The sequence below is a fragment of the Chaetodon auriga genome, chromosome 3 (genome assembly GCF_051107435.1).
Source record: "Chaetodon auriga isolate fChaAug3 chromosome 3, fChaAug3.hap1, whole genome shotgun sequence".
Taxonomy (NCBI): Eukaryota; Metazoa; Chordata; class Actinopteri; order Chaetodontiformes; family Chaetodontidae; genus Chaetodon; species Chaetodon auriga.
In genome coordinates, this window is record NC_135076.1 from 23,562,099 (window position 1) to 23,585,586 (window position 23,488).

The 23,488-nt window shown below is 44.5% G+C and overlaps 3 protein-coding genes across 8 annotated transcripts in view; all 3 read left to right on the forward strand.

Annotated features, from left to right (window-relative positions):
• Positions 1-9,448, forward strand: part of ddr2a (discoidin domain receptor tyrosine kinase 2a) — a 31,102-nt gene extending 21,654 nt beyond the window's left edge. The window contains exons 3-17 of one of the 3 annotated variants that reach the window (XM_076727155.1): positions 313-415; positions 1,054-1,285; positions 1,984-2,131; positions 3,079-3,181; positions 3,721-3,904; positions 3,995-4,235; positions 4,388-4,453; positions 5,443-5,579; positions 5,666-5,876; positions 5,981-6,213; positions 6,302-6,429; positions 6,729-6,926; positions 7,034-7,268; positions 7,419-7,568; positions 7,648-9,448. In XM_076727155.1, coding sequence (XP_076583270.1) covers positions 313-415; positions 1,054-1,285; positions 1,984-2,131; positions 3,079-3,181; positions 3,721-3,904; positions 3,995-4,235; positions 4,388-4,453; positions 5,443-5,579; positions 5,666-5,876; positions 5,981-6,213; positions 6,302-6,429; positions 6,729-6,926; positions 7,034-7,268; positions 7,419-7,568; positions 7,648-7,770 — 2,492 coding nt within the window. In that variant the 3' untranslated portion in view covers positions 7,771-9,448. The remainder of the gene's footprint in view (positions 1-312; positions 416-1,053; positions 1,286-1,983; positions 2,132-3,078; positions 3,182-3,720; positions 3,905-3,994; positions 4,236-4,387; positions 4,454-5,442; positions 5,580-5,665; positions 5,877-5,980; positions 6,214-6,301; positions 6,430-6,728; positions 6,927-7,033; positions 7,269-7,418; positions 7,569-7,647) is intronic. The other 2 variants (XM_076727157.1, XM_076727156.1) reach the window with 2 other exon arrangements.
• Positions 9,449-9,667: 219 nt separating this feature from the next.
• On the forward strand, positions 9,668-12,602 carry hsd17b7 (hydroxysteroid (17-beta) dehydrogenase 7). Its single transcript, XM_076726916.1, has 9 exons — positions 9,668-9,753; positions 10,253-10,459; positions 10,571-10,663; positions 10,839-10,953; positions 11,496-11,690; positions 11,767-11,880; positions 12,023-12,079; positions 12,158-12,256; positions 12,331-12,602. The coding sequence occupies exons 1-9, from the start codon at positions 9,719-9,721 to the stop codon at positions 12,469-12,471; spliced, it is 1,056 nt and encodes a 351-aa protein (XP_076583031.1). The 5' UTR covers positions 9,668-9,718; the 3' UTR covers positions 12,472-12,602.
• A 3,399-nt stretch (positions 12,603-16,001) lies between these two features.
• LOC143318290 (SERPINE1 mRNA-binding protein 1-like) lies at positions 16,002-23,470 on the forward strand. 4 transcript variants are annotated; one of them, XM_076726440.1, is made up of 9 exons: positions 16,002-16,379; positions 18,094-18,277; positions 18,793-18,936; positions 19,053-19,124; positions 20,460-20,534; positions 20,685-20,853; positions 21,576-21,620; positions 21,718-21,936; positions 22,092-23,470. In XM_076726440.1, exons 1-9 carry the CDS (start codon positions 16,124-16,126, stop codon positions 22,146-22,148), a joined length of 1,221 nt encoding a protein of 406 aa, XP_076582555.1. In that variant the 5' UTR covers positions 16,002-16,123; the 3' UTR covers positions 22,149-23,470. The 4 variants fall into 4 exon arrangements, with proteins under 4 accessions (XP_076582555.1, XP_076582554.1, XP_076582556.1 ...); XM_076726439.1 differs by having other exon boundaries at positions 16,021-16,379; positions 20,682-20,853; XM_076726441.1 differs by having other exon boundaries at positions 16,021-16,379; positions 19,056-19,124; positions 20,682-20,853.
• The last annotated feature ends 18 nt before the right edge of the window (positions 23,471-23,488 follow it).

Below are 23,488 nucleotides of genomic sequence, written 5' to 3' on the forward strand. Positions count from 1 at the left end.
ATGTCATATTTTCCTGAATGTGTCATAACAGCGTAATCTAAGGCTCTTCTGTAATTCTGGCCTTTCCAAAACTGCATAATCAAAAATGAAATTACAGTAAGATAAAGTAGAAGTACTGCTTTCAAAAAAAAAAAAATACAAACAAAAAAAGGCTACTCATTAACAACACTGCTTGTAATTAGTCGCTTCCCTCTCTTGGTAAAATACAGGATGAGTGTTTATGGCTAAACAAACAGTGGATGTTGCTCTGTTGATCGTATTCATCTGCTTATCAATTAATTTCTTTTAATCAAACGTGTTGTTGTGTGTCAGGTGTGTGTCGGTATCCTCTGGGCATGTCCGGAGGGCAGATACAGGACGAGGACATCTCCGCCTCCAGCCAGTGGTCCGAATCCACCGCTGCCAGATATGGCAGGTAGGTCTCTCTCTCTCTCACACACACACACACACTCACACACTCGTGCTTCATAGTATGTTTACCCTGATAATGAGTGTGTGTGTGTGTGTGTGTGTGTGTGTGTGGTTTATCCTGTAAAGTGCCTGTGCCTGTTTATTTGCAGTAAACCACAAACTGGGGTATCAGTTCTATTTGCAGCCACATGATTAAGGAGACACCGTGTGCGTGTGTGTGTGCATGCGTGTGTGTGTGTGTGTGTGTGTGTGTGTGTGTGTGTGTGTGTGTGTGCAGAAGAACTTGGGTGGCCTTCAGTCAGTATCAGGGTAATGATGTAATACACTCTCCCCATCCATCCTGGCTGTGTTTCCAGTCTCGCCAAGCTCCCCCTCGCCCCTGCCAGCCCCTTGCCCAAAATTAACACTTTAGGCTGAATTTACGACGCAGGCTGTCACTGAAGTGTTTTTACAACAGGCTGTAAGAACTGAAATCCACCACCGCACTCACTTGCACTTTCCTCTCACCTTTTCCTCTCCATCCTGTCCTAATTTTTCTTCCCCCTCGCTCTTTTCCCTTTTCTGCTGTAATTCAAATACAAACATCCACCCACCGTTATTTCATCTTTCCCCTCGCCCTCCTTTTCTGTCTGTCTCTCCAAGGTTGGACTTCGAGGAGGGCGATGGCGCGTGGTGTCCAGAGATAACAGTGGAGCCAGACAGCCTGAAGGAGTTTCTCCAGATCGACCTGCGTTCGCTGCACTTCATCACCCTTGTGGGCACCCAGGGTCGTCACGCGGGAGGCATCGGTAACGAGTTCGCCCAGATGTACAAGATTAAGTACAGCCGCGATGGAAGCCGCTGGATCTCATGGAGAAACAGGCAGGGCAAGCAGGTCGGTCAGTCTATCAGTCAGTGCTTTTCACTGGCGGAGGCCTCATTCACGTTTTACTCTCTATGATCAACTTTGACCTTCATAATAAACTGATACTGACCATCTGTCTTCAGGTCATATTTTTATGGTCTGTCATTGTTTATACATGGTATGAGTGTGTTATCAGTCATCATAAAGATGCTATATCAAACTGTTTTGTCGTTGATTATAAGCAAATAGCATCAAGGTCTCGGAGTTCAGTGTGAAAGTGCTGCTGAATTGCCGCTATTTTATTAAAAAGATAATTAAGAAAGTCTGGATTCAGCTGGCTGGCAGGGTGGAGGACCAATCGCAGAGGTTATGGCTTTAAAAAACATTCTGGGATTGTGACCTTGTATGGTGATCAGTTCAGAAAAATAGGTGTTCCTTGCTTCTTTGTTTGCACACTCATATGTACCTGCCTTGCCTCTTCAAGATCCTTAATTCTTCAATCTAAAATGTTGATGCAAAAACACTGAAAAGCTCCTCTACAGAGAGGCCATGTTGTTCACTAGCTTTAATCACTATGTTGTGATCAAAATCAACTGAGTTCACCTCATGGAAGCACATGGTCGAGTGCATCAAGTTCAAGGAGTCCATGGTCTTATTGTCATGCTGATTCACTGTCAATCATTAGCGAGCGTCTTCATGAGCTCAAGGTGCGTTTGCTTTACCTGCAGGTGATCGAAGGAAACAGGAACGCCTACGACATCGTACTCAAGGACCTCGAGCCGCCCATCATCGCTCGCTTTGTCCGCTTCATGCCCGTCACAGACCACTCCATGAACGTCTGCATGAGGGTGGAGCTCTACGGCTGTGAATGGCTCGGTAAGAGGTGGCTGAGGTGGAGGAGAAAAGGGAGGGTGGGTAAGGACAGATGAGCGAGGACGCTGGGAGCAAAGGTCGTCGGGCCTCACCTTTGAGCCCATAAAGACAAGACAGATGGCAGGACACTGTTTAAACAGCACTGATGTAGACCATAATAATCATATCTTCATATCTTTGTATTTGAAAAGTGCTGAAAATCACAGTTTTTTAAATGCATGCACTTGTCACGTGTATCACTTTTCTTCTTTTCCTTTTGTTCTTTCACTTTGGTCTCACGTTTCAAAAGATTCCCATGCTCAGAATCTCCACTTTAGAGTTGACAGGCTTGTCAAGATTCACGCCACCTTTGGTGTTTTTGGTGCCCCCTATGGGATCTTTTTGTGCACACACCCTCATCTAAAATGTTCACGTGCATGCCAGGCATCAAGTAAACCTCCTTAAATTTAAAGATTGTTGGAACAAAGGGACATTTTCTTTTTAAAATTCAATATGGAAGTAGGTTGGACTTGGTGGGTCCTGTGAGCAAAACTGTTTAATGAAAATATGGAGATTTTTCTCAGGTGTGTAAAAAAATTGCATGACACAGCAAAATGTTTCGAGTCTGGAAACCGGGTGACGTTTGAGGTCCAATCAAAGTAGACGATAAAGAAAGCAACAGCATGTTTAAGAGCCCTTTAAGTGTCATCAGGTCCTCGAATCAAACATTTCTTCATATTGTTCAAAATCATCACACATCTTCCAGCACTTCATTAAAATCTAATGTCACATTTCGACTTTTTTCTATTTCACACAATGGAAGATTTGATCCATGCCCTGTGCATCATTTTGTAAATATTTCTCTGTCATTGCTTTTGTGAAACACATCATGCACAATATGATTTTGGAACGATGGACTCACAGAAAATATTATTTAATCCAAACAATGAATGGCTGTCTTTGCTCTACAGATGGTCTCGTGTCGTACAACGCTCCAGCAGGAGAACAGATGAACCTGCCTGTTTACCCTGTCTATGTCAACGACTCTGTCTATGATGGAGCTGTCATCCACAGGTGTGTGTGTGTGTGTGTGTGTGTGTGTGTGTGTTTCTTCATTCTCTCCTACTTCCTTTCTCACACTCCACCACACTGCTTCATCATTGCCCTCATCCTCCGTCAGTGCTTTTTCCCCTCACCTTGTTGTTGCCCGGTCACCATGGTGAGGCAGGGAGACAGACGGCGGTGAGTGGGTCATGGTGGTTGACTGTTAGGCAATACCTCATGGGAATGACTGAGTCAACCACGCTTATGAAGTTCAAACCAGAATGAACCAATCCGTGTTCTGTTGACAGCGGTGTTTGGATTATGGCGTGGTGAATAATGTCCTCCATGACACAGACAGGCTTCCTTCTTTCTGTCAAGGCAGCAGTGCAGAGGGAAAAGAAAATGGCTTTTATTACAATATGACAGCCAGCAGCAGAAGCGAGCTATTGGCTTTGCAATGCTGCCACCTAGTGTTAAATGGCTGCATCATTAAAAACCTAGAGCTTGCCGCGGGGACGCTGATTGGATGCTTTCTGCCTGTCTTTTACACTCTTTCCTCTGTTTCTCAGTATGACAGAAGGTTTGGGCCAGCTGACAGACGGAGTGTGTGGACTGGATGATTTCACACACAGCCATGTCTACAATGTGTGGCCCGGGTACGACTACGTGGGATGGACCAATGAGAGCTTCCCAAGTGGATATGTGGAAATCATGTTTGAGTTTGACCGCACACGAAACTTTACCACCATGAAGGCGAGTCTCCTGATGGTAGCTGATATTTTCAGCCTTTACGCCTCTGATCCGCTCTAAAAGTGTCCCCGTGTCCTCTTCACGTGCATCCAGGTCCACTGCAACAACATGTTCTCACGGCACGTCAAGGCCTTCCGCCAGGTGGTGTGCTACTTCCGCTCCGACTCAGACTGGGAGGCCTCGCCGCTGTCCTTCAGCCCTGTGGTGGACGAGAAGAACCCCAGCGCCCGCTTCGTCACCGTCAACCTGGCCAATCACATGGCCAGCGCCATCAAGTGCCAGTTCTACTTTGCTGATGCCTGGATGTTGTTCAGTGAGATCACCTTCCAGTCAGGTATTGACCAAAGAACTGTGTGTGTGTAAGCTGTAACTGCATTAAAATCCCTGATTGTTTGTGTTTATCTAGTTTTACACTGTAAGATTTATGAACATCTGCAAATATTTGGAATCTCTGCATCTAAAAAAAAACTCTGTCTGGCCTCTCAGATACAGCCATGTACAACACAACACTGGCTCCACCCAAGACAGGACTACCACCTAACACACCACCAGGTCAGTGATCACACACACACACACACACACACACACACACGCTGAGTTGGATTTCCGTCATTCTTGGCGACATTACATAGATTTACATTAATTTCCTGGTAACTGCTTGCCTAACCCTAACCTTCACATTAACCTAAGCCTAACCTTAACCCAAGTCTTCACTCTAAAATGTAATGGATTACATTATGGGGACTTGTGTTTTGTCCCCATGAAGAAGGCGAACCCTCACAGTGTGACTGTGTAAACAGATATGTCCCCACAACATGAGTAACATATAATGTTACCCTGTTGGTTCCTGCTTTGCACATTTAAATCCACAAACACGTACCAACAAATCAGGGGATAGTTATTCTATGATGGATCTGTAAAACCTAAGCAGAAAATAGCTCTTTCCACTTCTTGCCCTTTAACAATTGTCTGAGAAGGTGGGAGGGGTGTCTGGCTTTCCTTTCGTGTGTGTGAGAGTCAGAGCTCCACCAACTGAGAGGCTCCCTGCTGCTTTTCCTCTAAAACCGATGAAATAGTAAGAGACAGCAAAGGAAAACAAAAAAGATTGTTTTCCTTAGAGAACAGTCATCCAACATTCCCCCTCATCCTGATAATGGGCTCAATGGAGGCTTCTCGCAGGAGACATTTCAACTTGTCATAGCAGGAAAAGCACAGGTGGAGCTAACAGCATTACTTGTCTGGCTGTCTTCCATTTAGGTGTGTCAGCTTGTACAGTTAGGTTGTCCTCGATTTGGCACACCTAAATGGGAGTTTTTAGTTAGACCTGTTTGACAAGGCTCATCATGTGCTGTGACAGAGGTTTATTTGTTTCACAACATCTTTCAGAAGTTCACTTTTTGTAAATCAAAACTGTCAGTTGTCAGCTGAGTGCAGCTGACAAAAAAAAAAAACTCTGACATAAAGTCTGATTTCATTGATCTCTACACATGCATGCAGACAACACAGTCTCCATCTTAAATGTTCATCTGCTCCCTCCCCAGAAGACGACCCCACCCACAAAGTGGATGACAGCGACACCCGGATTCTGATTGGTTGTTTAGTGGCCATCATCTTCATCCTTGTGGCCATCATCGTCATCATCCTGTGGAGGCAGGTGTGGCAGAAGATGCTGGAGAAGGTGAGCTCATGTGCATTGAGATTCCTGAGTCTTCTTTCGGGAGGTGGTCAGATCTGTTCCTTCACCCCCCGCGTCCTTTATTCTAGGCCTCTCGCCGGATGTTGGATGATGAACTAACCGCTAGTTTGTCAATACAGAGCGAGACGTTCGCCTACAACCACAACCAGTCAAGCGCATCCAGTGAGCAGGAGTCTAGTTCCACCTATGAGCGCATCTTCCCCCTCGGTCCTGACTACCAGGAGCCGTCACGTCTCATATGCAAGCTGCCGGAGTTTGCTCAGAGCTCAGAGGAGCCTGGTAGGCGGACACACACGTCTGCTTGGATACTCACATCCATTTATTATCAGCATGGCCAATGGTTATTGAGATTCCCGCTTACAGTTTCCCTCATTGCTTTGCAGCCTCCACCAGCACAGCAGCGTCTAAATCCACCACAACTACTGTAGCCCAAGATGGCGTCCCTCACTACGCAGAGGCAGACATTGTAAACCTGCAAGGCGTGACTGGCAGCAACACGTACGCCATCCCTGCAGTAACTATGGACCTGCTGTCAGGGAAGGACGTTGTAGTGGAGGAGTTCCCGAGGAAGCTGCTCACGTTCAAAGAGAAGCTGGGAGAGGGTCAGTTCGGAGAGGTGTGTGCTCTTTACCTCTTCTCTACGGCTGCTCTCAGACAAGCTTCAAGCACAAGCCAGGTCCTAAATGTTGTGTTCCTCCTCTCAGGTGCACCTGTGTGAAGCAGAGGGAATGCAGGAGTTCATGAATAAAGAGTTTTTATTCGACATCCCTGAGGACCAGCCAGTTTTAGTGGCTGTGAAGATGCTCCGTTCAGATGCCAACAAAAATGCAAGGTATCACCTCCAGACGCTCGAGTGATCTGAACCAAATACAACCCCGAGCATCCCAACTCTCCCAAAAGAGTTGGGATGGTCAACATTGATTTTTGTAAATATCTGCAAATGAAATGTAAATTGTTTGCAAATAGTTCCATTCTACTTTTATTATGTTTTACAGAGCGTCCCAACCCTTTGGAATCAGGGTTGTACCTAATTTTTAGCCTGCACCTGAAGCTGAAAATACATCTTCATCCTTGTAGAATTATAATTTTTCTCTGTGTGAAGTAAGCCCCTTCATTTTTGTAATTTGGTAGGAACGACTTCCTGAAAGAGATAAAGATCATGTCACGTTTGAAGGACCCCAACATCATCCGCCTGCTGGCGGTGTGCATCTACAGCGACCCGCTCTGTATGATCACAGAGTACATGGAGAACGGAGATCTCAACCAGTTCCTGTCCCGCCACGAACCCGAGGGACAGCTCGCTCTGCTCAGCAATGCGCCTACTGTCAGGTGAGAGGCCAGGAACAAACGACTAAGAGACACCGCATACGTCTACCTGTGTGTGTGTTTATTTCTATTCCCGACACATGACGCTGTTCCTTCTCTCTCCTCTCCAGCTTCAACAATCTGTGCTACATGGCCGCTCAGATAGCATCGGGGATGAAGTACCTCTCCTCTCTAAACTTTGTTCACCGAGACTTGGCCACGCGGAACTGCCTGGTGGGGAAAAACTACACCATAAAGATAGCTGACTTTGGCATGAGCAGAAATTTGTACAGTGGCGACTACTACCGCATCCAGGGCAGAGCGGTGCTGCCGATCCGCTGGATGTCATGGGAGAGCATCCTGCTGGTAAGAAAACCAAGAAAATTTGCTTTCATTTATGTGTTCTTGACAAGCTGATTGACACATTTTCAGAGCTTGCGACATTTGTGTCAAGGAGCAGCATATTTCCAGGTCGTCCTGAGTTCACAGTGTCCTCACTACTGTTTTCTTGTGCAGGGTAAGTTCACCACAGCGAGCGATGTGTGGGCCTTCGGGGTGACCCTGTGGGAGATACTAAACTTCTGCAAGGAGCAGCCCTACTCTCAGCTCACAGATGAGCAGGTGATAGAAAACACGGGGGAGTTTTTCAGGGATCAGAAAAGACAGGTGAGTGTCATTGCAAATGTCTCATCTGATGTGGAAACCTGTGAATCCCTGGCTTCATGCCTCGCTCCCTGTCGTGCAGATCTACCTGCCTCAGCCTGTGCTGTGTCCAGACTCGCTCTACAAGATCATGCTGAGCTGCTGGAGGAGGAACACAAAGGAACGGCCCTCCTTCCAGGAAATACACCGAGCCCTGCTGGAATAACAGCCAGGGCAACCTTTTAAGACAGTGATTCCCAGTCTGCTCATCTCTGGAGGAAATGGTGCATGACAAGAGTAGACCACGATTCAGACACAATCCAGGTTTAAGCTATCTTGTTTCAGTAGAGAAACAGGGTGAGAGCCACCTGTGGGGTCTAAGTTACCATATGGGAAACACTGTTTCATGGACTTACACACCACAAAGATGGACTACCAGGAGACTTTTGGTGTGTGTCAGTTTGAGGTTAACTGACGGGCTGAGATGTTTTATAGACCTGCAGGTATTCTTAGAAAAATCTACTCTGTTTTACACGACACCGAACCCCGAAACACATGCAGAAACAGGATTAAGGTTTGGTTGTTAAATGTAGCAAGTGACATTTGGCACTTTTGAAAATGTACTTTCATTTTTTTGTTTGTTTGTTTGTTTTTTAACATGAGTTTTTAGTGAGTTCCCATGTTACAGTGTCTGATAAGAAACTTTCTTGTGTTTTCTTTTGGAGGACTGCTTGAATGTAGAGAAGTGCAGCGAAGCCTTACCGTCACATTTCATTATATTTCAAGTATTCATCTCAGTTTCATCTCATTTAGGAAATATCAAGTAACTCAGCCTTTCTCATCTCCCTGCAGTTTTCCCACGGTGATTTGAACATGACGTGTATATGACTGTGTATTTTTAGTAGATAAGTTTAAATCTCAAATAGCAATATTTTGTATTAATATTTATATGTTCATATGTGTTTGTTCTGTTTATGTTTTGTTGATATGTTTGTGGACTAATATGCTCTTTAAGTTGTTATGTTTCAGTCATTTTCCTGCTCACATTTTGGATCTAAAAACTGCTTCAGGATAGTTTTTTGTTTCCCCCTGCAAACTCTTATTGTCTTGCATTGATCACAAACTTAAATCAGCTGCAAGCTCTCTGATAATTGATCAGATGTTTATGAGGAATGCAGGTTGTGTTTTGGCCTTGTGCTACAGTATGTCTCTTCAGGATGTGTTTGGTGTCTGCATCATTGGGAAAGTGTTACTGAGTGTGTTGTGGGTGTCGATTTAAGCATATCTGCTTAAAGAATCATCATTAGAGAGAAAATGGAAATATTCATCTTAAATAATGTGTTTAACTGGAGCAGTATGACTGCCTCAGATCAGTTTATGTTAATCTAACACGGCTAACGACTCATCTACAGGTTTTAGTTATCAGCAGTCAGTTTGTTCCTTCTTTTATCGACGTATGCTGGATTCTTTCTTCTTCTTTTCTCACATAATTCAGTGTATAACTCTGCGTTAGCTTGAACTTTATCCTGCATACCACTATTTCAGCCTGTTCAGCAGAGGCCTTTGCCCCTCTTGTCATGGTCACATCATCCTTATCTTTCTGTGTTTTGCAAGCAGGCCAATCAAATCTGTACAAGTAAGTTAAATAAGACATTCGGTTTGGAGGTGCATTTCTGAAGCATGTGGTGATTTACACTTTCATTTAGGTTCCTCCCGGTGTTATAAATGAATCAGATGTAAAGCTGTAAAAAAAATGTAATGGCACCCTGACAAATTTCATGTTCTATTACATATTTGTACTCATATGTTTTTTTTCCAGTCAGAATGTTTTTATATACGTTGTAAACAAAAGTTGTACATTGGAAGACAAAATACAAATAAAATTCAAACAGGGAATTCTATCTGATTGAGGGCTCCTGCCTTATTCATAAGCACTAAATATTTGATCCTGTGTGGGCGGTCCTTGTCTGAATAGACTGATGTGAAGATCTTACTGGCTGAGTGCTGCTGCAGCGTCCAATCACAGCACGGAGGTGGAGCGAAGGCTGTGACTCACACTGGAAAACTTTCCACTGAGCAGATGGAGCTTGTTGTTTTAAAGTAGTATTTGCAGTAGTATTAGGAATGTGTGAAGGATTCTGAATGCAGTTTGTTTACAGTTTGGACCAGAAAAGATGAACAAGGTGATTTTGGTGACGGGAGCAAATAGGTAATGACTGTACTTATTGTTTTTATTAATGAAGCTTAACTCTGGTGTCTTAAGTGTCATGGATTCATAAAAAAGAGGCCTTTCTTCAAGATCTTGAATCAAACCTTTTGAATTTTTACTGAATGTAAATGCTGGTTTATTGTTTTAACCATGGATTTTGTATTATTCATATTTTACTAATTTATCTTTTTAAAATCTCCTTGTCAAAAGAGTTTTGGCCCAAACAGCAGCATGATTTTGTCATACAGTACACTTATGTGGAAAAACAAGATTATTTTGGTCCACAATGTAATGCAATGCAAATGCAAGTAAAGTTCGTAAATGCTATGTTTTGGTTGTAATTATAGGTACCAGGTAAGCGCACATACAAGAACAACATAGTTGAACAATGATAGTTTAAAATAAACATTTTAGTATAATATACGTACAAGTATGTGAAAATTGTAGATGTTTGGCACACAGAGCTGCATTACAGTACACTGTATGTGTTTCCCTGCAGTGGCATTGGCCTGGCGCTGTGTGAGCGTCTCCTCTCAGTGGACGCCGAGGGTCTCCAGCTGTGTCTGGCCTGCAGGAACATGCGCCGGGCTCAGGCTGCTCGCTCCGCCCTCCTCACCTCTCACCCCACGGCCCAGGTGGCCCTGCTGCAGCTGGACACCAGCAGCATCTCCTCAGTCTTGGCTGCTGCACAGGAGGTCAAACTCAGGTGGGAGGATAGCCTCACACAGCAGCATCGACACACCAGTGTGGAGCAGGTTTTGCTCTACACACCTGAGCTTAATGTGTGTTACATAATTGGGTTGGCTGTCTCCTGCAGGTATAACAGACTGGACTACCTCTACCTCAACGCAGGCATCATGCCAAACCCACACTTTGATGTAAAAGCCTTTTTCAAAGGCCTCTTCTCCAGGTACTTGATTTTACATACTCACATGCAGCATCTGTTGTCTCCACTGGGGATGTATTAGAAACACCCAGCCTCTGAAGCTACTCCAAACTCCTGAGCGGCACCGGTGCTTATTTCAAGCATCCATTTCCCATGCTGTCCTCCTGAAACTCAGATTTCTATGACGTCTTCGTTACAGCCGTGTCGTCAGCATGTTTGCCACCGGTGAGGGGATTCTGACACAGAGGGACCGCGTCACTCCTGATGGCCTGCAAGAAGTTTTCGCAACCAACCTCTTTGGTCACTTCTTACTTGTGAGTTGTGGCTATTTTGGCTACTGAATGATCTAACAGTGTGGTCTGATCCACACATGGCATCTGACACAAAGCTGTGTTTCCTCCAGTTTTCTGCAGGGCAAACAGGTCAGCCATTTAGCCTTGATGGAATAAATATAGGTGATACCCGACCCGTCTGTCACCTAGGAACGAAGCTCATTAAAAATGAACAGTCTGTAGTGTTCCAGCCATAAGGTCACTGCGGACAGTATTCTGCTTACTGTGTGTGTTTGTAGGTGACGTGTATTAAGTTACCATCACAGAGAAACACTCTCAGAGCTCCTGTTTAGACTCTCCAGAATTAGAAATCCATCCTCGTTGTTCAGTTCAGAGATGAATACAGTTAGTATTTAGACAGCAAGAGTTAGAGGTCTTTGGGAAACACTCGGTGAGGTTAATTAAGTTTCTTTGCCACTCAGTTTAAGGAATCTGAGAGGACTTCAGCATGTTAAGATACAGCAATTTCACCTGTTTTTCTCGAGTGCTGTAATTCTGTGCTGTTCTGCTGTGTTATGGCCCAGATCAGGGAGCTGGAACCAGTTCTATGCCACGCAGGCCGGACCTCCCAGTTGATCTGGACCTCCTCCAGTAACGCTCACCGCTCAGCTTTTAACTTGAAGGACATACAGCACCAGAAAGGCACCCAACCTTATAGCTCCTCCAAATACGCCTCCGACCTGCTCAGCCTGGCACTCAACACACACCACAACAAACAGGTGAGCTCTCACACACCCGTTTTTTTTTTAAACCTCTCATGATGTCAGTAACAGTGATCCTGCCTGTCCTTTCCAGGGTTTGTACTCATCAGTCATTTGTCCTGGTTTTGTAATGACCAACCTGACCTACGGTATCCTGCCCTCCTTCCCAGCCTTCCTCTGGACGCTGCTTATGCCTGTCTTTTGGCTTGTGAGTGCAACTCTGACAAATTATTGACGCACACCTGTTTTTCCAGTTAGTCTTGTTTACCTTTGTGCTGTAACAGATGAGCGAAGAACAACACACAGGAATCACTGTCATATGTAAATGCATCTTTCTCTCCTGACATCAGATAAGAATGTTCACCAATACTTTCACACTGACCCCTTACAATGGCGCTGAAGCTCTGGTAGGTAAAGGAGTTTTTCAAATTTCCATACACACTTTAGCAGAAATTCATTCACGAAAATGCTGCTCTTTCTTGCAGTTCTGGCTATTTAAGCAAAAGCCTGAATCACTGGACCCTCAAGCCAAGTACCACAGCTTAACATCTGGGCTGGGCAGCAACTACACACAACCACGCCAGGTAGGACAACAAAACACTGTCCATTCAAAGGACGTTTTGTAAAATGAAATCATGTGTTCTGTTTCACTTTGCAGATGGATATTGACTTGGAAACATCAGAGGATTTGTATGAGAAATTACTGCAACTAGAAAGTGAAGTGAGGAAGAAACTGAAGGAAAAAGAAAAGGAATCCCAGCGTGTTCGCAGCAGTGCTGCAGGACCTGGATCATCCTGATGCATATCAGGGATGGAGGGTATTTTATTCCTGTCACCTGGGAGCTGCATGTGCAGACCTCACAAAAATAACATTCCTCCGCTTCATACAGCAACATGCAGGCCTGAATTCACGGCACAAAATAACTCCAAAGAAGTTACGGTGACTTTAGAAGCAGTTTCATTTCCATTTTTATTGTCTGTATCAGGCATCTGTTATAGGAAAGAACCAGAATTATGTTCAGCATGTTGTGAAAAATGTACAATAAAACTGAGAATTGTCCGTTTTGATCCACAGCTTCTTTCCAGTGCACTCACTCCGATAACAATGATATTATGTGAGGAGAATCAAACGCATTTCTCAAATATGCAGACATGGATGAGTTGAGCAGCTGTGCAGCCTACGCGGTCCAGGAGGGACTATTTCCAATGTGGTTGTTGATTCCACGATCCTCGCGGCAAAATGCAGTGCAGTCTGACAGCAGACTATCAGTATCATCCCAGAAGTTTATATAAGTGGTCTGTGTGAGACCCTCCGCCGTGTGCGGCGCGGCCGGCACATGCGTACAGACGCACCTGAAATCCCGCTCCGGAGGATTTGGGGCGCAAATCCAGCGGTCGTCCCCGTGCTGCGCTGCTTGTTTCCCGGTCCCACACTCCTCTTCTTCTCCGCTCAGTTTCGGGTTGCAAAAAGCCCACACCATCCCGCAGAAATAGACGAAAAATGTGCCCATGACCATAACCATGAGCGCGTAGGACTCTATCATGGCTTTGGTGACTGGAGATGTCATCTTCGGACGCGCAGCGGTAATAATCAGTCCCAAAGTCAAGTGTGTTCAGGACGGACTGACAGTGCGACTGGCGTCTCCCTGTGGGCTGGACCACCTCAGCATCACTCAGCTCAGTAACGTGAGACAGAGACAAGCAGAAACCAAGTGATTGCTTTCCACATCTCTCCTTGAAGTACAATCACAGTATAAGTGGCCATAATTACAGCTGTGTGAGTCAAACTGTAAGTGAAATAATGTCATTAAACAAAACGAACGCTGCACAAAAACTCTTTGCACTCCTACAATGAAAACGTGTAATTAAGCCTCTTAATTAAACTTAGCTTAATGCTTGAAGATAAATCTTAATTCCAGTGAAATCAAGCTGGTAACGTATGTCATTTATGAATATTAACTTTTTATCCTGCGTGTGTTTGGTTGTCTCTACTGAATGTAAACTGTAAAAATCCTCTTTTTATCCACATTATACAGTTAAGCAGACCTGAAGTGCTGGTCTCCATTTGTCTCCCTGCCATCAGCTGGCAGGGTTTGACTTTCCTTATAAGGTCAAACACCACCGACAACCCCAAAAATACCTTCAGGGATCAATGAGACTTTCAGGATTAGGTTTAATGCCTTTCTGTTGGGCTTCACATATGAATTTGTTAGACTAAGTATTAACCAATGGGTCAAAAAACTAGCTTCAAGAGGCTACTCAAACTCTGAAATACCTCAACAAATCTATGACATGCTATGGTGCACTGGACAAACACATAAATGTAGGTTATGATCCAAAAAGGGAGATCACATCCACTCTACCAGAGGACACAGCAGAGCACAAACCTCCTCCAACAGTGAATAAATGTGACCACGAAGAAGTTATGATGATAAAATAAAATACCAAATGCTATTTCAAAATGGGACCTGACTGAAAAGTGCCGGGATTTCCCAATAGAGTGAAAGTGTTGGTGTTTAGAGGTGGAGAGCCCTGAAAAGACACTGTGTCAAGCAAATTCCATCCAATTTAAAGATTTTTCTCTGGTATTTTTGCCTTAATTTGGCAGAGATAGTACAACAACAAAGGTCCCCAGACAGACTCGAACAGGGGACATCATGATTACGTGGTCAGGATTGTAAACCCTTGGGCCACCATGTCGCCCAAATGTGGTGATTTCTAGAAATGATGCTAATAAACAAACAGACAGATGTGTGCATAAAGAGACACATGAGGGTGAAAACGTCGCCTCCTTCCAAACTGGTAAAAGTCACACCAAAACAACTGTGTGAATACACAAACAAACTGCATCTTATCATGTTCTACCCCAATGTTATTCTCATCCTCCCCAGCATCAAGAGGATCAGTGCAGCTGAGAAATGAGAGGAGTTTATTACAAGTTTTTCTTACATTAAACTCATTTAGCTGATGCTTGTGTTACAATAAGTGCATTAAAAGATAAATAGTCCTACCAATCACAACACAACAGAGGAGCACCTTTGTTGTCTACATCCACATAAAGAAATTGTGCCTACAAAAGAAAACAATGCATCCTCAAAAATACTTGCCAGAGGGTTGGAAATAAGGTCCCGCCTCTCACTGGGCAGATAGCCAATCATACTTTACAATAATGGGGTGGCATGTCAGGTGGCCAATCAGATGACAGGGGTGGCCAGTGCCACCCTAAGCCTCGTTCTGGGCCTGCCCTTGCCTGAACCAGGACTCAGGAACAGCCAGAACATTGCTGGCCAAGGATCTGAGGTTGCGTCCCAATAAGGGAGCAGCAATTCAGTAATGTAGCTGGGAGCTAAACCATGAAGTCCTTTAAAAGGGATCAGTAAAATCCGAAAATCAATTGTAAACCTGACAAATCACCGGTGATGAGAGGCAAAAACAGGGCTGATACGATCTTGTCTGCGTGAGATTGCTTTTAGGCTCAATCCTGAATGATGAAATGAAGGCACGGCTGACCTTCTCGAGGTCAGGCCAAGAGAGGAAAGACCAGATGTTTGCGATGCTCCTTCACATATGGAAGCATGACTGAACAACATTCGTTTTTCAAAAGAAAGGTCACTATCAAACATCACACTCAGCTTTCCGACTGCAGGTTTGACAACTGAAGACAAGGATCAAAGATGTTTACGTAAAGTAGGAGCTGACTTTGGGGGACCGAAAATCAGATAGTTTTTTGTTTAAGTGGAGAAGGCTTCAGGACATCCAGCACTTTATTTCTGACTGCCAGTTAAAAGATGACTATTATTGCCTTCTTCACTGGTTCTTCATTGCTACACTAGCAGTGCATGCAGGGTTTAAAGATGGCCTGGGGTTCATCTGAATCTGAGCCAGATTAAAATCACCAGTCTGTCACTGTAGTATCACTCTTTGATGAAGATTGTAATTACTAAATTACATGTTGACCTTTCTTCACCAGCTTGGCGTCTAAGTAAACTGACAGCCGCAAAGAGAAGCACCTGCCACCTCCTTCAGAGGTTTGTAAAGGTGTTGTGGGCGCATAAAACAAGGTGACAGAGTAGTTGAGCCCTCTTTAGATTTAAAACTGATGCACTTTTGAGGATAACAGTTCTGAAGAGGTTTTTCTGAGCAGTCAAAACAAGAGCTCTGAGTGTGTCTGCGAGAGCACCCATGCTTGGCTTTACAGAAGCTAACAACACTGGAGAGAATTGCATTGTGGGTATTGTAGTTTTACGTTGGTTTATTGAGTGACTAAGGCAACGGCATCTCATTTTCAAAAAACTACATGCCCCACCTGCGCCCCACGCCGAGGTCCCGGATGTCTATCGCGCCGGAAGAGAAGAAGGTCCTTTTCCCAGCCATCTTGTGGCTTCATCTAGCGAAGTGTTCGCACCAAGCCTCATAGAATCGGAGGAAAATCCTGCTGAAGGGGCGCCATCATGCCCGGACAAATGCAAGAAGGTTTTGGCTGTGCCATAACCAATCGGTTCGACCAGTTATTTGACGATGAGCAGGATCCGTTTGAGCTGCTGAAGCAAGCCGAAGTGAAGAGGAAGGAGGCTCCTGCTTCTGGTGCCGCCAAGACTGTAGCCCAGGCTGCCAAGCAGACCAAAAAGGAGTCCCAAAAAGACAGAAAGACCCCCCTGGCTGATAAGAAGGAGGAGAGCCAGGCACCTGTCCCACTTAAGAAAGATGGTGAGATTAATTTCCGCGTTTTAGATCTTTGTCAAGCTGCAGCTAAAAGATGTTAGGCTAACAGGCTAAGTTGCTTGCTTACTAGCTAGCAACGGTTCATAAGCCCCCGTGACATGAGGTCCGCATGGCTGTTTTTTATGCCCCTGTTGGCTGTCAGTTGCAGGGAGGATGACATTTACACAAACGGGTAATGCAATGCGATGTGTGGGGCTTAAGCGATTTGGTGATAAACAGTTTGCAGGCCAACTTGTTTTGGCTTCCCCCCCTCCTCCCTGTCGGCCTTGTTGAACTGGCAGAAGCCGACAGCCTGCCTGTCTGAGTTAGAGAAAGTTGCCTCAAGATGTGGAAATGTTGGCTTCTGTCAATTCGTGACTTTCTGTGAGGCCACTTCTTGCTGACTTTTCCCCGGATTGGCCCAAAATACATACGTTTTTATGAGTATTTATGAAAAGGTTTTAAAATCTGAGTTATAAAGCAAAATCTTTCAAATGCTAAAACGGCGTGTTATATACTGTGAGGTCTGTACTAAAACTTAAACGTGGGGGCTTTGCAGGTGTCTTTGTCAAACATTAGGAGCAGCGCTGCTCTCATGCTGCTAAACCTCGTGGTTGTAGTGTGGGGCGTGTTAAACCGCATCCAACGTGCCACCCACTTTTGATTGGCGCTCAATGCACGTGATTTACTTTCCAATTTGTTTCACTCGATGTTATGTGTAGGTTGCCCTAAAATTGACCGTACAGCCTGTAAATATTGGCTCATTGGTGCATTTTGGTGTTGCAGTGTGCTTTCACTAATCTAGTCTGACAGCACGTGGAATTGAAGCATCCCGAGTCAGGAAATGACTTTTGAGTTAGATGCTTATTCACATGCATTTCCTTGGCCATTATCATGCAAGTCTGCCAAGTGTGCTCATATCTGTTTGCCTGGAGAGGAGATGAGACAGGTGCGCTGACTATGGTTCACCCAGCTGCTGCGTAGTGCAGGGTGTCTATTTTGGTATCTGGTGATTCAGGCTATGGGTGGGACTTGTTGTGTCACACTGGGCCATGGGCAGTCAACCATGTGCCCTGGAGGGTTAACACTATGTAGATGTTAAATCCAGCCACAGGGTGATTGGGTGATTTTATTGACCAGCACACATTTCCGCCAGAGTAGGAAATGAGTGATAGTGCTGCAAACTCTTGCTCGACCAGTCGATGTTGTTTGGCCTGTTAAATGTCAGAAAAAATGTCCATCAGTGTTTCCCAAAGCTCCAGATGACATCCTCAATATCCACAACCCAGAGAGATTCAACTTACTGTCAGAGGAGTAGAGAAACCAGAAAATACTCACATTTAAGAAGCTGGAGTGAGAATATTCAAACCAATTAATGATCAGAATTGTTGGCAATTAACTTAATAGTCGGCGACTAGTTGATAAATCGTTGCAGTCGACCCACAGATCCTTCATTTTTTGTTCACTCAATAGTTTCAATTCTTCACGCCATGTTTTAATAATCTGATTACACTGCAGACAGAAGAAAGTTGCACAATATGTCATAAATGGATCCCACCAGCTGCCATAGCTCTTTAATTCAACACAATTAATTGTAATTATTTGCTCCATTTCAACAGAACAATCACCTCCTCTTGTTTCTCTTGTCTGGGGCTCTGCAGTGGGTCCTGATCTATCGGTGCTATTGGTCCTCTAATCCTTCTGTTGTGGTCAATCCTAGGTGCCGGCATGAGGAGAATGGGCCGCAAGCCGGAGGGCGATGGCTCCAGACCCCAGGGCGGCCAGGGAGAGGGGCGCCCCCCCACAGACAGGCGGCCTGTGGATAGGCGACCCCCACGCCGCTTCGAGAGGCCCGCCGGTGACGCTGGCGAGAAACCCGAGGGAGGCGAATTCTCAGTGGAGAAGTGAGTTACGTCTCCAGTCAGCAGATATTTTCATTACTATACCTTTTTTACAGGGTGTTTCCAAGTTCCACATATGGCAAAAGTACTCAGTAGGGGGTGGGGGAGGGTCGGCAACTGTCAAAGGCGTTGCTTACAATGATAAGGCTTAGTGTGTTAGTTTTGCCCAAACTGCTGTAGACACATGCAGCTCTTTATCTCACCAGTTTACTGACTAAAATTGTAAAATATCCAAATGTAGATTTAGACCAACTTCAAACGTCATTCAGCCGAGGCTAAACTAAAAACCATAATCACTGTGTGTAGACGTGTCATTCAAATAATCCTAAAGAATTGAGTTGTCATTAATAGCACCTGAACATGTGAAAATTCTTTTCTTGTCATTCTATGATGATTTTACTGTCCACTTCAAAAACAACTCAGCTGAAGTAATAAAGTAAAGCCTGTTGATGGATCTCTGATCGAGAGAAACCTGTGCTCTGACGCGTATTTGACGTGTTCTTTGTCCCTGTCTTTAGACCCATTGGTGACAGGCCGATGAGAGGACGTGGCGGCGGCGGCAGAGGAGGCCGTGGAGGCAGAGGACGCGGCATGGGCCGCAGCGATGGCTTTGATTCCCGAGGAAAACGCGAATTTGATAGACACAGTGGCAGCGACCGATCGTAAGTACTTTTACAGCTCTTATAAAGCTCTTTGATGAAGTATTACTTTTTATCGGGTCTGTTGAAGATGTCTGTGTTTTGTGTCATGATCCTGGCTAAAGCAAATGTTGTTTCAGTAGTCTGAAAGGTGAGGAGAAGCGTGGTGGAAGTGGATCTCACAACTGGGGCACCGTCAAGGATGAACTCAAGTAAGTACTTATAAATGCAACATAACAGAAACTTTGCATGATGGGAGATTGGGGAGTCGGAGCACACCTGAACAAAGACTCTTAACCATTGTCCTAAAAAATGGTCCAATAGAGTGTGAACAATCCCAAAATCCCAGTGTTGCCTTTACTTTATCATCTATAGCTGTTAGTGACATAAATTATGTAAAATACTTTGTAATCAGCAATAACTTTTTGTTATCAAAGTACAAGTACCTCAGCAGTGTACTTCAGTATGGAACTGGAGTAAATGCATCTGGTTATTTTCATCTCGGACAGAAGTTCATTAAAATGGAAACTCCGATGTCAAGCGCCTCTAATGCGAGTGCCTAAGCTCTTTTAGCTCTTTTAGCTGTTAGCTCTGTTAGCCTGACACACCACAGGCCTCCGCTGCTAACAGCTAACGCCCCCTGCTGATCTCAGCACACATTCTGTGTTCACATTGTGGTATTATCAGGGAAAAATTAGGGCGAGTCCCCTCTCAATGGTAAGTTTACTGCATCCTTTTGGATTTTGTCAGCTATAGAAACAGCACGAGAAGACGTACTCTGTATTCAGGACTCAACGATAGTTATACGTACATACATACATACTTATACATGAATCCCTTTTGTCCCGGAGGTGTCCCAGGAAATATCTGTATCTAATACCTATTTTCACTTGATGATGGGCGCTGTTTATTTTGAGCTCTGACCTAAACACTTTCTTACTGATACCTTTAGGAAATGACACTTTGGTGTGTGTGTGATAGGGTTTCTCCTCTTAAGATTTATTTTTAGGAAACACTTAATGGTGTTTAATGGTTGTTTCCTTTAGAAATGCATAAGATAGGTGGGTCTTGGTGTCAAGTAATAATACTGATATGATAAATCTAAGACTTATTTACTATATGATGAGTATTATGTTGCTTTCAGTTGATAAAATGTGTGAAAGGATTGCTGAAATGCAACTCTCGTCCTTTTTGGCCTCTCCAAGCACCAGTACTATAACCACAGATAGATGGTGCATCAAAATCCAAGCAGCAGCAGAGTTGACCAGGTTCTCGAGAGCTCACTTGACCGCAGAAAGCTGAGCCAAAGATGCCGTGCTGAGAGAGAGTTTGGGCTTTTAGGGAGGGGAGAAAGCCCACCGCTGGAAAGGAAAGCAATGTGTTAGATTTATAGCACAAGACAGTAATTAGAGAAATGGAGTTTGGCCCAATAGTCCTTTTATCAAGGTTATCTTGTTTACATTATTGTTGGAGGGCAGAACCATAATTGGAAATAAGATTTGATTAATTGCCTAGCCCTAATTTTACCATGGGTTTTTTCTTCATAGTGAGCTTGACCAATCAAACGTCACTGAGGAGAACCCTGAAGGAGAGGAGCATCCGCCCGCTGACTCTGAGAATAAGTAAGTTCTGTGTCTTCATCTGTCCTGAGAAGAAACTGTAAAGAGACTTTGATTTTTACAGTAGCTCGTGTTTTCAGCACGAACAGCGAGTGCAAAGCCACCAGGATTTATGTTTAACATTAATACTGTGCATGTGCGTGCGTGTTGAAGGGAGAATGAGGCTGAGGAAGTGAAGGATGAAGGCCCCAAGGAGATGACTCTGGATGAATGGAAGGCCATGCAGGACAAGGAGCGCTCCAAGGTGGAGTTCAACATCCGTAAGGTCAACCAGGGAGATGATTGGAACAAAGGATTTGTGCTGCACAAGTCCAAGGCAGAGGTGAGTCAAAACACAGCCACGGTCAGTTGTTGATTAGTTTGATAGTCTGTGATCAATTTGACGATCCAAAGCAGTGTAACAAGATAAATGTACAGACAGGCACCAAACGACAAACCCAGCAATCCATTGTTATAGAGGAAAGCCCCTTCACTTGGAAGTTTTCACCGAGTAAACTGCAAGGCCGTCTTTCCCCAAGATAAGACTTGACAGGTGTTGCATCAGTTTCCTGTGAATGGCAGTGGGCTGGAGGGGGTTTACACAATCATCACTGTCTGAATTAGCTGCTAAATGTAAGTGCAAAAGCTCTTTGATAGCAGTGCGTCACACACGCTGGTCTCCGCAGGATGAGGCGAAGCTGCCTGACGTCAGTATAGGCTCATTGACTAACAGGATGCTTAAACAGAGAGATGTCACGCAGAGAGTTTTTTAAGCTATAGGTAAACCAGAAATTCAACAGTGAAAGCCAAAGCCAACAGTGACTCACATTTTTCTGCTTCTGTCTGTGTGGTAAACACTTTTGTCTCTCCGTCCTTCTGCATTTTCATTCAAGACCAAAAGCAGTTTATATTCAGTTCAGTGCATAAATGCAGGCAGGAACTGTAGACAGTTTTCGTAATCTGTTAGTAAATTGTAGCTCCTCTTAAAACGTTGGCCTTTGCTGTTGACACAAACATTGTTTGCTCTGTATTTTGTGCTAATGTTTGTATTGTTTTCCAACACAGGACAAGAAAAGTGATCTGATCGACCCTGAGGTGGATGATTCCAAGGTAAAGTCTCTACTGATGCTGCTCAGTGTCTGAGCTCAAATCATACATGCAAACAAAAAATCATTACTGGCTTTTCAACGCTATTTTTCTATTTTAGTTAGAGGATGCGCATCACTTCCGGAAGCCAGCCAATGACATTACGTCCCAGCTGGAGATCAACTTCGGAGACCTGGGCCGTCCAGGCCGTGGACGCGGTGGACCACGTGGGGGCCGGGGCGGCCGGGGCCGCGGCGGTGCCGGAGGTGGTGGCGGCGGTGCTGGGGGTGCCGGTGGCGCTGAAGCCCCCAGGCCGATGCGTGGAGGAAGGACTGACAAGGTAGATAACCTTCTATAAGCTTAGCAGTGGTGTCATTGCATTAGCGCATAAGATTCTGCATTGAAACGTGTTTTTATCTACCGAGATTCTTCTGTGGCACATTTTCAAATGTTTGAATGGTCTAACTCCTGCTTAATGTTTGCCTTCCCTCGCAGTCATCCGCGTCTGTGCCCAACGTGGACGACCCAGAGGCCTTCCCAGCCCTGGCTTAACCCGCGGCTGCTGTCCCTCAGGCCTACAGGAGCCTCTTGAGCACCTCCACTATGAGGCTTGCATGTTCCTGGATCCTTCAGCAAAGTGAAATGATGGAGAAGAGTGTCATTAACAATGGCACTCAACGTGAGGACTGAGTTTTACCCAGTAAAAACAAAACAAAGTTGGAAAAAAAAACAGAAATTATCAAAAAAAAAAAAAAAAAAAAGAGAAAAGGACTTCTTGCTACTCTGGAGCAACTTATTGGTAGAGGTTTTGTACTTGGAAACAAAGTAGCAGGGATGTTTTCATACAGTATTTTTTTCAGAGGTTATGCATTGTCCATTGATAAATTTTTGTAATTGCTGCTTGAAAATATGCATTTTGAAATGTAAGCATAACAAGAGTGTCTTTAGCTTGGTGTGAGCCATTGCTTGCTCGCTTTTGAAATGGGCACTGTGGAGCTCCAACCCAAGCTCATAAGCTCTGCCACACCAGGTATTTCTGATGAAGTTAGAGCTTCACTCATTGAGATTTACAGATTTTTTTCTTTAGCACTGGGGTATTGTTTTATATTTTATATAGGAGGTCTATTCTTCTATGATCTTCAGCCTGTAAATCTTAACTATTTTCATAAATTCTTTCAAAGACTGTATTTCACATGGTGCAAATAGGACGCGCCTTGATCTTTGGTCGGGGGGCTGCGGTCTACATTTGAATGCATTGATGAAATGGCGCCTAAATCTGTATTAAGGTTCTTTTGTACTGAAATGTTCTAAAGGAGGAACATTAGGTCATTTTAGAGGAACACATTGGTGATTACTGAACAAAATTTGCATTGATCCTGAGACAGCTGTCAAGTGGATTAATTTGAAGCTGACGTTACTCCGTGTGTTCTGACGTTCTCGTATTTGGGGTGCTATACACCATCTGATGTCTCTTCCTCCCTACCCATTTCATCTTTGATTACTAGCCATGTTCAAGTCAGTTAATGCCTTTTTACTTTAAAGAGTGATGCGGAGAGGAAGTGTCTTAAGACAGTGGAGATGTGGCTGCAGTCCTCTGGAAGCCCTCAGGCCTTCTCCGACTGTTTGCGCTCCACTCCTTCCACAGACGTAAACTCAGCCCAGCTTCAGTTTGTTTCTGCAGTCTGTTCTGTGCTGATATTTTCCTCCACTGTTGACTTGCCCTGTAGCTTCCACAGTGGCACCACTGCATAATTGCTCTGAAAGAAATACAGTCGTTCATTGTGTGGAACAACTGAAGTGCTCTACAAATGTGTGAATTCTAGCCCTGCTATTAGAGACCTCTGTCGGTAAATAAAGATGGTCGATAAATTTTTTGCATTGTCACTTTCTTT